Here is a 13,960-nt window from a genome sequence, read left to right as displayed (position 1 = left end):
TGTCAAGTCTCTTAAATAATCAAACCACAATTTTTGTTTGGTTTTTGTTTTACAAAAAAAAAAAAAGGACAAAAAAGAAATTGGCAATGAGCCAATTGAGCACCAAGCAGGACATAACAGAGCGGGTTTGTATAAAAGACAATTTATTTCTTTGGGAAGGGGCACAGGGAGCGGAGGAAGGGCAGAAGGGGGGAGCTAACGAACCCCAGTAACGAGGACAGGACCCAGGGCGACCTCTCTTTATCCTTCACCATCCCCTGGGCTGTGGGAGGGGGGTGGCACTGACACCAAATTAAATTCCCGAGGCTGCGTTTCCCCTCCGGCGGCTGCCCGAGCCCAGCGCCCTCCCGCCGCCGGGACGGGCAGAGGTCGCTCCCTGCGGATTTGCAGTTTTCTGGTCTCTTTGCTGCCAGCCCCGGCGTGGATTTGCCGGCGGCTCTGACACGGTGCCGGTGCCACCTCAGTAGACGGGTCCCTTGACGGCTCCCGGCTCGGTCAGGCGTGCGGCGGCGTATGCCGAGGCTCCCAGGCAGGCGGCCGGCTCGCAAAATCCCGGCAGGCCAGCGGGACCCGGCAATCCCGGCCGGCCAGCCTCTCCCGGGGAGCCCGGCAGGCCCCGCTCCCCGGCTTTGCCATCGAGCGCGTGGCCGGGGATGCCGGGGAGACCTGCAACGGGAACGTGGCCATCAGCTGCGTTTGCAGGTGCCGAGCCCAGCCTCTGCCGGAGCAGAGCAGGGGCCGGGGTATGGGAAACGCTGCTGGTGAGGATGGGGACGTTCGTGCAGAGCAATGTGGCAAGCGAGCAGCAGCGAGGGGCCGGGAGAGCGGCCGGCAGAGCTGCAGGCTCAGGAGGCAGCAAAGGGTGCTACAGGTTGGAGATTCAAGGGATGAACCCGTGCAGGTTTGTGGGGATGGGCCAGGAGGTCCCAAGCCACTGCTGGGCTTGCCAAGGGGGCGTGGGGGCTGCGGGGACGCACCGCTGCCTGCCCTGTCCGTGCCGGGGGAGAGGGGCTTACCTGGGATCCCCGGGGGGCCCGGCATGCCAGGGTGGCCGCGGCCAGCTTCTCCCCGCTCGCCCTTCTCCCCTCGCTTCCCTGCGGGGAAAGAAATGGGGGGGAAGGACACGCTGGAGCCACAGCCAGAAAGAGGGACCTGCAGGGGAGGGGAGGGGGCTGCCCCTGCTCAGGGACCCAGGCTGGGGACACGTGTGGCAGGAGGAGGCAGGGCCAGCCCCGAGGAGGATTTCTGCCCTCACGGGGTGGGTATGGCCACCCACCACCTACCTTTAGGTCCTATGTTGCCGATCTGCCCGGCAGCACCCAGGACGCCGGGGACACCTCGAGGTCCCATGGGTCCGTGCGGACCCTGCTCACCGGGCGGCCCTGGGGGACCGGGGGGTCCTGGGGGTCCCATGGCACCGACTCCACCCAGGGCTGCTCTCTTGGCACTGACCGCTACCTCCGCCAGCTGCTCTGTAGGGCAGAGAGGGGCCGGTGTGGGGCGGGATGCGGCGGCAGCCACCCGGCCGGTGGTGCCCCGCTCGTCCCCTCACCTTGCAGCATCTTCAGGACCACGTCGACGATGTGCTGGTCCCCAGCGTCCCGGCCCTGCCAGCGGTGAGAAGAGGGACAAGCTGTAGAGATCGTTCCTTCCATCCCCATCTGCACCCGCAGCACCGGTCCCATCCCGACCCCCCGGTCCAGAGGCACCTCCCTGCACCTGATGCTGCCTTCCCAGCCCTCTGCGCTTTCCGTTCGGTCCCAGTACAAGTGCCCCCGCCTCAGCTCACGCCGTGCAGCCTGCTCACTGCAGTGACTTTCTGCACCTCCATTTTGCAAGGATAAAATGAGGCTTATATGGAAAAATTCTGCCCCTGGGCAGGCTGTAAAGGTACGGACTGGAGCTAAACCTGCTGCTGGTGCTAGATACAGGGAGAAATATAGAATTCCTCTTTTCTAAAAAGGTGGGATCCCAGCTCAGCCCTCCTGGAGAGCTCGTGGGCGAGCACCGGCAGCTCCGGGGCCGAACAGCACCCGTTTCCAAAAACTGCTTGGTGAGAAAAGGTCGGAGACAGCGACCCGCGGATCTGAACAAGCTGAAGGCAACAGCCCCCATGGCACCACCTGGGGGGTGCAGGAGGTGAGAGGGGGATGTGGGGCACTGGGGGGGTACTCACCGCTACGCCCCACTGGCCGGGCATCCCCGGCACGCCGCGCTCCCCGACGAGTCCTCGTGGGCCGGGGGGTCCCGGGTAGCCCCGCACACCGGGTGCGCCTGCGTCCCCCGAGGGGCCGGGGAAGCCGAGCTCTCCCTGGATGCCTTGCTGTCGTGGGGATGGAGAGCAGCGTGAGGAGCGGGGGGGCTCGGCCCCATCCTGAGCACAGGGGCTGCACCCCGAGACCTCCAGGACCTCCGGTACCGGCCACTGCAGCCAGGGCTCAAACCCGAACCCAGGGCTGAACCCGAACCCAGGGCTGAATGTGGTGGCTGAAGCCCATCTCCAGTGAAGACACCGTTTCAGGCCACACGCAGCACGCACCAGCTCCGTGGAGCACCACTGCCTTCGTCAGGGCGATCGCCTCCGTGAGGGTCCCACAGAGGCACCCAGTGAGAAGGTGAGGGGACCCCTCGCTCCCAAACCCCCGGTCACTCACCTGTCCCTTCGGCCCCGGCTCACCCGATTCACCCTGGGGACAGAGGACACAAGAAATGCAATGGGGGGACAGTGGGAATTTAGAGACGGAGCTGGCGGGAGGCATTGTACCCCCCCAGGGCGTACCGCGGCTGTGCTGGGCTGCAATGCTGCAGTGCCCAGGGCTGTGCCGCATAGGAGACCCCAGCACGGGCAGGGACCCACACCCAGCCCCTGTCCCCCCCCATCCCACCCCAGAACCCGTCGGAGGGGACCCACCTTCTCTCCCTTCAGCCCTGCGAGGCCGTGGACGCCCGGGTCTCCCTAAAGGAAAGGCAATGAGAAAGGTGGCCCTTCGCAGCCAGCACCCACCTCCTCCGCAGGCACTTTCCCCCCCTGGCTCGACCGCGATGCCGGGGGCTTTAACGGAGAAAGTGCCTGGTGCGGGTGGGTGCCAGCCCTGTTAAACATGGGTGTCAGCGGTTCCCCTCCGGTCCCCCAGCCCGGGCGAGAGGGCGATGTACTCACAGTACTGCCTTTGGGGCCGGTTTTCCCTGGGGAGCCCTGGAGAAAGGAGAGGGGGGGTCAGCCCAGCTCAGCCCAGCATCCCTGAGCCAGACCCCGGAGCAGCCCGGCCCCTGCAGCCGGAGCGGTCACCTTGTCTCCTTTGACTCCCGGCAAGCCCTGGGGTCCTGGGATCCCTGGCGGACCCTGCTCGCCCTTCGACCCCTGGAAATCAAGGTAACATGGGAAAAAGAGAAAAATGAGTGAGAAGAGGCGGTGAGAAAACCCTCCCCTCGCATTGGAGCGTCCTCCCCAAGGCAACAAGATGCACGGGCAGCTCCCCGTCCCCTCCGGCGGCTCAGGCTGCCCCACAGCATCCCAGGCAGCCTCTGGGCGGGCACGGGGCAGAAAATGATCACAGAATCGTAGAACAGTTTGGGCTGGAAGGGACCCTTAAAGGTCATCTGGTCCAACCCCCAACAGCCATGCAGAGGGGAGCTTCGCCAGGGACAGGGTCCCGTCCCCCAGGAAGCCAGAGGGAAAAGGGTAATTTTTTGGCCGTTTTCCATCCTGGGAAAGCCTCCAAGAGGGGAGGAAATTCCTCTCCCGGCTGGGGCTGCAAAACCAGCGTGGCCCCAGGCCTGCTAATCCCTGCGCTATTTGCCCCTTCGGCTAATCCCTCACCCCGGCAGCCAGGCTCAGCGGGACAGGGTGTGTGACCCCCCCCCGGGCCGTGATCAAAGCCGAGGGGTCCGTGCAGCAGTGCCAGCCGTGCCCTGCTGTCCCCATCCCTCCCGAGCCCCCCAGGCTGAGCATCCCCGAGGCGATGCCCATTTCCCAGCCGGGCTATGGCTGCGACTCACCGCTTTCCCCTGCTCACCGGGGGGGCCCACAAGGCCGCGCTCGCCCCGGTCGCCCTGCGGAGATGCGGGAAGGGAACAGAGTCAGGGGCAGCTCCTGGCACCGCCACCAACCCCACGGTGCCCCCGACTCACCTTCATCCCAGGGACACCCTGCGGTCCCTGCTCACCCCGAGGTCCAGGCTCACCCTAAAAGGGGGGGAAAAAACCTGCCTGTGTTGCATTCACGTGCCATCGTCTGCCTTTCAACCTTCCCCGAGGGATGCGTGGCCCTGTCCTTGTCCCCTGCAGCCCCGCGAAGGGCTGCCACTGAACCAGGTGGCCAAGGAGGTGCTGGGTGAAGGCTGGAGAAGTGGCCACAGGAGCTTCCCCATGAGGAAGCTGCTGGGGGGCAGTGGGAAGAGGAGGGTTGGGGGGGGTGAAGTGTCCAACTCTGCTTTCTGTTTGCCAGCAAATAGGAAAAACACAGAGAGAGAGAGAGAGCAACCCCCAGGCTGTGCCCGGGAGGAACATGGTGACGTCTCTGTACTTACGATCTGCCCTGGGGCACCAGTGACACCGGGGTGGCCCCGAGCCCCCACTTCGCCCTGCAAATGGAGGAAGAGAGAAGCGGTTCAGGACAGCAAGGACGGAGGAGGGGACAGGATGGGGACAAGGCTGCAGGCTCAGGGACGGAGCGTGGAGGCTGCTGCGGCACTGTGTGGGGTGAGCGGGGCCGGGGGGTGGGTGCTCAGAGGGGTGACCCCGGCCCCGGCTGCCCCAGACCCACCTTGTCTCCTGGACCACCTTTGCTTCCCGGCTGGCCCGGCAAGCCCTGAGGAAACAAAGCCAGGATCAAAACCCATGTGCAGCACCGGAGGCAGCGAGCCTGCCCCGTGCCCCATGCCCGGAGGCAGCATCCCTGCTGGGCGCTGGTCCTGCACAGCTCGCGCGTGGTGGTGCCACCCCACGGGTAATGGGGTTCCCCACAGCCGGAGGGGTCCCAAGCCTGTACTCACAGCTTGTCCCCTATGTCCTGGCGTTCCTGGGTGGCCAGCCTGTCCCACAGCACCCTGCAGGGGACAGAGAGGATGCTACTGCATGGGGGAGAAAGGTGCAGAAATGGGGTGGGACAAGGGACTCCCGGCCAAAGGGGGGCACTGGCCTTGACCCCATGGGGACAGCCACACTCCACTAGTCAGGAGATGCCATGTAAGGGGCCGGGACCATATGCCACTTGCCATCCCCGTTATTTCCAGCAAGCACTGGTGCAAGGAACAGCGTGTGCCCGTGCCCCTGGCGGCGCCCCCCCCGCAGCAGCTCACCTTCACGCCTGGGATACCCGGGGTGCCATCCTTGCCATCGATGCCCGGGAGACCCTGCAAAAGGAGAGTCACTTGGTCTGACACCTCAGAGAGGGTCTGAAAGGCTCGTGGTGGGGGCAAAAAAGAGCTGGGAAGGGAAAGGAAAGCTCCAGCCCTGCGCTGAGCCAGGGTGCAAGGATGCAGGGTGGCCCCGAAAGGGCAGAGAGGGACAGAGATGCCTACTCCTTGCAAGGGGCTCAGCCCTGGATGTGGGCACGGGTGCTGCTGGCTGTACTTACATTCTCCCCCTTGGGACCGATGTCTCCTTGGGGGCCCCTGATGCCACGGCCACCCTGGAGCAGGAGAGAGAAAAGGTTATTTCAGCCGCCCTCTCGGTGCAGGGGACCTGGGGAAAGGGGGCATTGGCATCGCGCAGGGCACGGCGCTGCCCTTGCCGCCGGGGTGCGTTACCTACCACATCTCCCTTCTCACCGGGGCCCCCAGGTGGTCCCTTGGGGCCTTCCCTGCCCTGGAGGGGAGAAAGACGGGGGGCTGAGCAGTGAAGTGCGGGGTACCCCGCCTGCCCCGCAGCCCCCAGGGATGAGGGAGGGCACTCACCGGCCGCCCGGCCGCTCCGATGGTCCCAACCATCCCCTTGTAACCAGTAGGACCCTGTAAAGAGAGCATGGGGGGGTCAATTCCTCCCATCCCAACCTCAGCCCCCAGCCAGGTCTGACCCCATTAGGAAGACTCAGTCTCCAGCTCCCCGAGATGCCAAACAGCCGCGTTAGCGATGCTCCTGGGATGCAGCCTCCAGCCCGGGAAGCGTCGCCATGGGAGCTGGTCCCCCTGACCCTGGAGCCAGGCACAGGCCCCCCTCCCGCATCTCACCGGCACTTACCGTCTCGCCCTTGGGTCCCGCCATCCCAGGGTAACCCCTCAGGCCCTGCGGTCCCTGCAGGGAAGGAAACAACAGCCCGTTTAGCTGGAAACGGCCCCAGGAGCAGCCCAGGGGGAAGCCGCAATTAAAGCAAAAGCCAGTACTGGAAATCAGCCAGTTTTGCCAAACGCGAGGTGTTTCAGTCCCACCACTGGCTCCTAATTCTGCAGCCCCCCCACCGGGCGCCTTTCCAGTTGTCGGTTCAATAACAGCAACGGGCCCAAACTGGTGCTGCTCCCCCTCCAAAGCTCTTGGCTTCAAAGCAGTTTTGCCCTTTCCCGGACTGAAGGGTTCAGCCCCTTAATTGCTTTTCATCTTCAAAGTGCTCGGCGAGCTCAAACAGCTTTAATCCCCGCATCCCCGCAGCGAGCTGGGCACCGCACCCCCGTTCAGGTGGGGTAAGGGGGGCGGGGATCAGTGTACATGAGCCATTTGTCCTCAGCCAGTGAGTTAGCCTCGTTAACGTGCGCTAACGACCGAGGTGCCCAGGCCAGCGCTGACCGTGGAGGTCTCCATAGGGATACGGCTTTGCCACCTTCCTGGTGGCAGCTCTGGGGCTGGGAGGAGGGAGATGATGGGACGAAGGCTTCACCCCGGTCCCAGTGGTGGGTCCCCGGGAGCAGGGACACACTGGTGTCCCATCCGCATTGTCTGGGGCCAAGCACAAACCGGACACCCCCAGCCCCTGGGGCACCCGGGCGCAGAGCAGCAAAGAGAAGTGAATACGTTACCGGAGGGCCCGGGACACCTTGTTCTCCGGAGGCACCAACGTCACCCTTGGGTCCCTGGGGAGGGATGGAGAGGAGAGAGGTGAGTGCTGGGGTGGAGTGGGGACACAAACTGCCCTGGGGACCTGAGACCCCCTCAGCAGGGACCCAGCAGGGGATGGGGACAGGTCATTGTCCCCCAGAGAGCCACCATGGGAAGACCACCCTGCCCACCCTCCACCTCCCAGCCCTGGGTCTCCCTCCTCCCTCTCCAACCTCTTCCCTTCCTTACCCCTTTCTCTCCCCAGAGCCCCCTGCCCTCAGTTCAGCCCCAGTTCCCCTGAGGCAGGGGGCTGGGGAGCCTGGCTCCCGCTGGGAAGCTGCCGGGGGGGGGGTCACTCACCTGCCTGCCCTGCCTGCCGGGCTCCCCGAGGGCGCCAGGGCGGCCTCTGTGTCCCTACGGGTGAAGACGAAGATGGTGAGCATCCCTGGGCAGAGCAGCGGGGTCAAGGCAGCGTCCAGATGGCCACATCACCAACAGTCACCCTGCCCGCAATGTCCCACCCTGGGGTGCTCACTGGTGACATGGTGGGCTCAGCATCCCACTGGTGACACGGTGGGCTCAGCATCCCGCAGCCCCGAGGGCGTGCGGTGGGGATGCTGGTTGTAACCCTCTGGGCTTTGCAGCGGAGGAGCTGGGGAGCCATGGCTGGGGCTGGGGCTTCGACATGGGGTCTCACCCCCCAGCAAGGGGCTGGCAGGAGGAGCCGCGGGGGACCTCTCCCACAGCGCCTTTGCCCCCAGGGCTCTCTGAGTGTGCATGGCCCTGTGCTCCCAGGGGAAGAGGGCAGCTCCGGAGCCCCACATCGCTCCAAACCTGTCCAGGCTCCTTCGCCCAGGCAAAGCGTGATGAAGGTGACGGTCCCTGCTCGCTCCCTGGCAGCTCCAGGGCTCCCTTACCTTCAGTCCCTGCAGTCCCTGGGGGCCCTTGGGACCTGGCGGGCAGCTGGTGGGGCACTGGTGGGGAAGAAGCAGCACAGGTTGAGTTGGGAAAGGACCCAGCGGCTGCGGAGAAGCCGTGCTGGGAAGGATGGGTTCCCGCGCCACGCAGGGCTGTGCGGTGACGCAGGGGAGCCACCGCTGACAGCATGGTTTTGGCTGGGGACCCTGGTCCTCCCCGCTCTGCCAGCCCCCAGGTACCAGATTACGCTGGTGCCTGTATTTCAGGCCAGGGCAGCACTCGCTCTTCCAGCTGCCGCTGCCCTGCAAAGGCCGGCTGAAGGGACAAGGCAATGGCAGCTCTCACCAAGAAATCGGCGCTGCCTTCCACTCCTTGGATGTGTCCTGGGGGGCCCTGGGGGGAAGGAGACCATCAGCATGCACTGTTTAATATCAGCACTCTTTTACGGGAGGGGTGAATGTCACACCTGGGAGGGAGGGAGGCAAGGCACGGGCTGGGAGGTCTGTGCCAGAGCCAGAGTCCCGGCCCCAAACCCTGGGCTGGGGGGCTTTTTCCTGCCTGCAGAAAATGCCAATAATTGGGGGGATACTCACGGGTTTCCCTGGAGGGCCTGGGGGACCCCGCGGGCCGTCGGGTCCAGGGTCGCCCTAGGAAAGAACAACCCCAGGAAAGGAGATTCAGGGGTGGGGAGGTGGCAGGTACCACCCTCCACCCGGGATGGAGAGGGGTGACGAGGCATCAGAGACCCAGACGGTCACAGCGGGAACTCGGGCATCCCCCAGCCACGAGCTGGGAGGGGACGGATGGTGCTGGGGGACTTGGCTGCAGGCATGGAGTCTGTCACCTCTCCGTCCCTGCCGTAGGACCCCACTCGCCCATATTACAGGGTCATCCGTGTTTACCCCAGGGGCCCCGAAAGTGCGGAGAAGCAGATGCTGGGGTAAGGAGGGGAGGTTTTCCCACACCCCCCCCGACCCCTCACCTTGGGTCCCAGCGCTCCAATCTCTCCGGGAAGCCCAACCTGGCCTGGAAGCCCCTTAAGGAGAAGAGAGACATTCACGGAGTGAGAGAGGTCGAGCCCTGAGACCCCCTCTTTGGGGGTGCTGGGGTTTCAGCTCTTCAAACACAACCCCGAGCAGGGTCCTTGGCTGCCCACAGCCCCACGAGCCCAGCACTTACGGGTGGTCCTGGCAGTGAAGGGCCCTGCAACAAAAAGAAAGAAAAAATTGGTCCGAATTCTCCAATACCCCCCTGAAACCACCAGCATCCCTGCCCCGAGCGGGGCAATGCCCACGCCACCACCAAGGATGCAGCTGGGGGGGGCTGCTCTGCTCCCACCCCACTCGTGGGTGCTCAGGGAGTGGGTGCCGGAGTCGGGAGCACGTGCATCACCAGTGCCCATGGGAGAGGCAGATACTCACGGGGAGCCCTGGCGGCCCTGGGAGTCCGGGCTGGCCCTGCCGGGAGAAGGGGAAAGTCAGGAGCCAAAATGGGAGAGTCTGGCCCCACCAAGCCTAGAATTCGCCCCTCCCTGGACCCAGCCTCAGTGCCCCCTTGTTGCCAAATACTCCATCGCCCAGTTCCTGCATCCGTGCATCCCCCCGGGGCGATGGGGCTGGTTCCAGCCTGGCCACCCCGCTGGCTCCAGGGAGGGAAGGTGGGAGCCCGCAGTGGCTGCCCCGGAGCAGCCCCTCACTCACTTTAATTCCTGGCCCGCCAATGGGCCCTGGCTCCCCTTTCGCTCCCGTCGAGCCCTGCAAGAGGAGAGATGGTGGGAGGTTATTGCCAGCGCTTCTGCTCTCCAGCCAGGCGTTTTTGCTGGGGCTTTTTCCACCATGAGGGGTCGAGGGTGATCAGTGGGGAATTTGTGCTTGTCACCCCTGTGCACGTCACGCAGCAAACCTGGAGATGCAGCTGGTCCCTGCAGCCAAGCCCCGATGGCACAGGGAGCCTCACGGCGATGCTTCACGGCCCCCGTGAGCTCCGAGACCCCACAGCGGGGCTCGGCAGGGACCCTCGCCCACAGGGCATATCCAGCATGGCTGCCCCGGCCCCGGCACAGGCACGTGGGGAGCTTGGACCATCCATGATCCCGGTTATATCAACTCAGAGTCGCTCCCTGGCTCCCCCGTCCCCAAGTCCTTGTGCCGGGGTTTGGATCCCCACAGCTGATGGCTTGTGCTTCACCCACGGGCTGATTTGGACGCCACGGGAGGGGAGCACCTCATGCCCGTGGCGTCCATGTTCAAAGGAGCCAAACTCTTTTGCAGGCAGATTCGCCTGGATGCGCAATGCGTGCTTGTAACGACAGTTATTCCATTCATTCATCACGGCATCACAGCAGGACAAGGAGGTAGCTCTGGCTTCCACCTCTGCCCTGGCTGTGCTTCTGCCGGCGAGGGGACAGTGGGGAAAGTCACCGCTGCCACTCATGTGGGTGCCAAGGGGGTGGTGCCGGGGGGAGCAAGGGATTGCTCCAGATTTATGCTGGAGGAAACGAGAGCTGAACCAGGGCTCGGGGCAGCAGCTGAGGAAAAGGACAAGGAAAAGCCTTTTCACGTCGCGGGATGTCGGTGCTGTGCCCTGGCTCTCCCGGCCCGACTCCCACGCTGTGTAGAGCAGGGATGCGCTGCTGGGGCCAGTGCAGGGGGAGGGGGGTGGCAGCAGCTCTGCCCAACCTCTGCCTGCGTTTTCTGATGGGACTTAAAAGGTGCTTTCAGCTCCCGCAGGGAGGGATTTGGGCACTTTCTGCACCGGGGGGGGAGAGGAGTTTGCTGAGACCCTGCTGTGACCCGGGGGCTGTGGCCAGGGATGCTGTGGGGAGGGACGACAAGGGGTCGGTACTCACATCAATGCCTGCCTTCCCTGGGGGTCCGTCTGGACCGGGGGCTCCGGGCTCGCCCTTGGCACCCTTCAAAAGAGAAGCAGCATGGGGGCAGATTGAAAGGAGCTCCTCTGGAAGGAGTGAGACTGTTGGTGAGCTGGGGGCAGGCAGCTGTACTCACCGGGGACCCAGGGGCTCCGGCAGAGCCTTTGTCACCCTGGGGAAAGAGAAGAAAGTTATAAAAAGGGGTCTGTCACCCCACGGAGCCAGGTCCAGCAGCGCAGGGGGCTCAGGACCGGTGTCTCCCATTGACCTCCCCCAGCCGGAGTGAGATGCTGGATCCCCCAGCACAGCGGCCGGGTCAGGATGGGGCCGGGGCTGAGGTGAGAGGGCTGTGCTGGGGCTGTGGGAGGGCTGCGGCTGTTCCGGGTATAAATAGCACTAAATAACAGCCTGGGGCAGGGGGGAGCGGGGGCAAGGCTGGGAGAAAGGGTGCTTTCTGCTGGCTCACAGATCTCCCCTCTGTTCAGGGAGCCCTCGGCTGCTTGCCACAGCCCTCGGCCACGTTGCCATTCTGCGGGCACCCGACCTGGGTGTCCTGCTCCCCGCCGGCCCCCCCGAGTCCCCCTCCTCCCTGGACATCCCGGGATGATCCCTGCACTCGACCCCCTGAGCATCCTCCACTGCCTGGACGGGGATGCCCCGAGCACCCAGCACCGAAACCTCCCTGCCGCTCTGGTCCCCAAAAAAGCATTTCAGGCCCCGTTTCCCAGGAAGGTCAGGAGGCCACGGGCTGCTGTCCTGGGGAGGTGGATGCAGCCGCGGTGCAGGAGCTGTGGCCCTCCTTCTCCCCAGCCCAAGAGCAGAGCAGTGCGGGAATCGCTCGGAATCAGCACCCCCCTGCCCTCCACCGAGCCTCTGCCCCTAAACAAAGTCCCTCTTTGTGCTGCAGGTCCCCTCCCTCCCTCCCTCCCTCCAGCCTGTGCAGGTTCCCGGCTGTGCCGTACTCACGTCAATGCCATCCGCTCCCGGCACTCCTGGGGGACCGGGGGGACCTCGCGGGCCGGGCTCTCCCGGCGGCCCTCGCTAAGGGGAGAAAGGGATGGGACCCACATCAGGAAGGAGCAACTGGACCCCAGGAGATGCTGGGGGTCAGAGGGAGCCCAGGGTGCAGTGCTCACCACCGGCATGTGCTGGGGACCCGTCGCCAGAGAGCTGGGATGGAGCGAGCGCCCCACGGCTCTGTCCCTCCCTACGGGTTCCCCGCTGCCTGGCCTGTGCCCCCTGGCAAGGGCATGGATGGAGAAATCCTGGAATTTTCCCCCACAGTGGCACAACCAGCTCCCCATGTCCCGCCTGGTTTCTATCCCATCGCGCTCCCCTCCTGCCCCAGTGCCCGCGGAGTCCTGCCCTGACGGAGCCGGGTCTCCGTGGGGTGACGGCAGCGCTTGCAAAGGCCCCTGGCGGCTCGGGGTGCAAGCCCAGCACTGGGATTTCTGAGCGCGCCGGCAGGATTTAGGTGCCCGAAGGCTCAGTGTGAAATGGGGACCCCCCAGCCCCCCTGAGAGCCACCGTCCCCGCGCGGGGCTGGCTGCCTGCCGCGGCACCGCACAAAAGCCCCATTGAGCGGCAGCAGGGGGGCTCCCGAGCCGCCTGGCCCCGCGCGGGGGTTTGCGCAGTGCTCCACAGGAGCAACTTTGCAAAGAAATCTCCGTTATCCCAATGGAGTGTCGGGGGGGAAGAGACTCCGGGCCCCGAGACCGAAGACCCGGTGTTCCTGGAAATGAAAACCAGACAGGCTGCACGCCTGCGGCTCCTCCGTCCTGCCAGGCTTGTTTATTTTAAAGTGAAATATATAAGGATGAGAGGTGTTGCTGGTCGGGAGAACTCCGGCTTCGCCTTGGAAGCAAATCCCACAGTTGGGGTGGGAGCACCCGTCCCTGGGAGCATCCGTGAATGGCACCTTTGTCCTGCCCGAACCATTTCCAAATGGTTCCTTGTTCCAGGAGCTCCCACATCCCCCTCGCTCCGGCCGGAGCCCGCTCCCCTGCCCAGACCCTGCCACCACAAGCCCACGGGCAGCCCGGGGGGGCTGGTTTCGGAAGGCAGCTGCCCCCCCAGCTCTCCGCATTTAGGCTTTCTGTGCCGGCAGGCAGCTCAGGAGCCACATGGGAAGATTTTTCCCAAATCTGTTATAAAAATCTGATTTTTGTGGTTGCAGGGCAGGAAGAGTTTTCCCTCTTTCCGGGTGGGATCGCAGGAGGAGCACTGCCTGCCCTGCTCGCCCCGTGGAGCAGAGGGACACCTTCCCTTCACTTCTCTCCCACGCGTTTTCTCCTGCCCCGGGGTGAGTCCAGCGAGCCCCCCAGGACCCCCGGCCCCCAGCACCTCCACCACTGCTGTCCCTCCCTACTGCCCCTCGGCAAGACCCCCCCGGGGCAGCCCTGGGGTGGTCAGAGCCCCCCTCAGCCCTCCTCAGCCCAGCTCCTCAGCACCTCCCAGCAGAGCAGAAGCAAATAATTGTCTTCCCAGATGACGGGAGGCAGAAGATCTGGCAGTTGCTGGGGAGGGAAACGGCAGAGAGCCCCCATTGCTGCCCCAAGGGGAAAATAAAACTACACTTTAGCTAACAAGTCCCAAACGCCTGGGCGTGCAGCCCAGCCCTGTCCCCGTTCTGGGCGGCTGGAGGCAGCTTTCGGCACGAAGAGGTTCCCGGTGGGTCAGGGCTGTGGGTCCCTGCTGGGGGCTGTTCCCACCACCCCCAGTGGAGCATTCCTGGGAAAAGCGAGGAAAAGGTGATGGAAAAATAAGCAGCAAGTCCCAGGGGCGCTCAGCACCGCGAGCGAGCATCTGCAATGGGGGAGATGGACAATGTCCCCTCTCCGTCCCCTCTCCGTCCCCCATCCCAGCCCGGAGCCGAGGGGGACCAAGCCGAGGACTTACGATCTGGGCCAGGCAGAGGCAGGCGACGTGGAGCAAGAGCCAGAGCTGGGGGCTGGGGGAGCAGCTGGCCATGGCGGGGGCCTCGTCTCGCTGCGCTCAGGTACGGCAGCAGCCCAGACTGCACAGCCGGACACCGGAGGAGGAGGAGGAGGAGGAGGAGGGGGCTCATTAATATGGAGCAGCGGGACGAAGGCAGGCGGGCAGCCCTGGCCCCCCGCCCCCCCACTCAGGTGAGCCCGTGGCTATTTTGGGCTGCAGGGTGATGGAGGATTTGACACGACAAGGGTGGCAGAGGATTCGACAGGA

The 13,960-nt window shown here is 64.7% G+C and overlaps 1 protein-coding gene across 1 annotated transcript; it reads right to left on the bottom strand.

Moving 5' to 3' along the window:
* Positions 1-305: 305 nt before the first annotated feature.
* Positions 306-13,726, bottom strand: COL9A2 (collagen type IX alpha 2 chain). Its single transcript, XM_054223813.1, has 32 exons — positions 13,655-13,726; positions 11,723-11,797; positions 10,893-10,928; positions 10,736-10,798; positions 9,588-9,641; positions 9,309-9,344; positions 9,067-9,090; positions 8,870-8,923; positions 8,481-8,534; positions 8,233-8,280; positions 7,887-7,943; positions 7,330-7,383; positions 6,951-7,004; positions 6,181-6,234; positions 5,898-5,951; positions 5,755-5,808; positions 5,579-5,632; positions 5,301-5,354; positions 4,995-5,048; positions 4,766-4,810; positions 4,530-4,583; positions 4,132-4,185; positions 4,000-4,053; positions 3,290-3,361; positions 3,161-3,196; positions 2,912-2,956; positions 2,655-2,687; positions 2,177-2,323; positions 1,553-1,607; positions 1,284-1,472; positions 1,017-1,094; positions 306-666 (listed from the first exon to the last, which is right to left on the bottom strand). The coding sequence occupies exons 1-32, from the start codon at positions 13,724-13,726 to the stop codon at positions 461-463; spliced, it is 2,073 nt and encodes a 690-aa protein (XP_054079788.1). The 3' UTR covers positions 306-460.
* Between the last annotated feature and the right edge of the window lie 234 nt (positions 13,727-13,960).

This window comes from Rissa tridactyla, chromosome 18 (genome assembly GCF_028500815.1).
Source record: "Rissa tridactyla isolate bRisTri1 chromosome 18, bRisTri1.patW.cur.20221130, whole genome shotgun sequence".
Lineage (NCBI taxonomy): Eukaryota > Metazoa > Chordata > Aves > Charadriiformes > Laridae > Rissa > Rissa tridactyla.
Note: the sequence above shows the minus strand (reverse complement) of the source record. Positions and strands in the feature narration are given on the sequence as shown.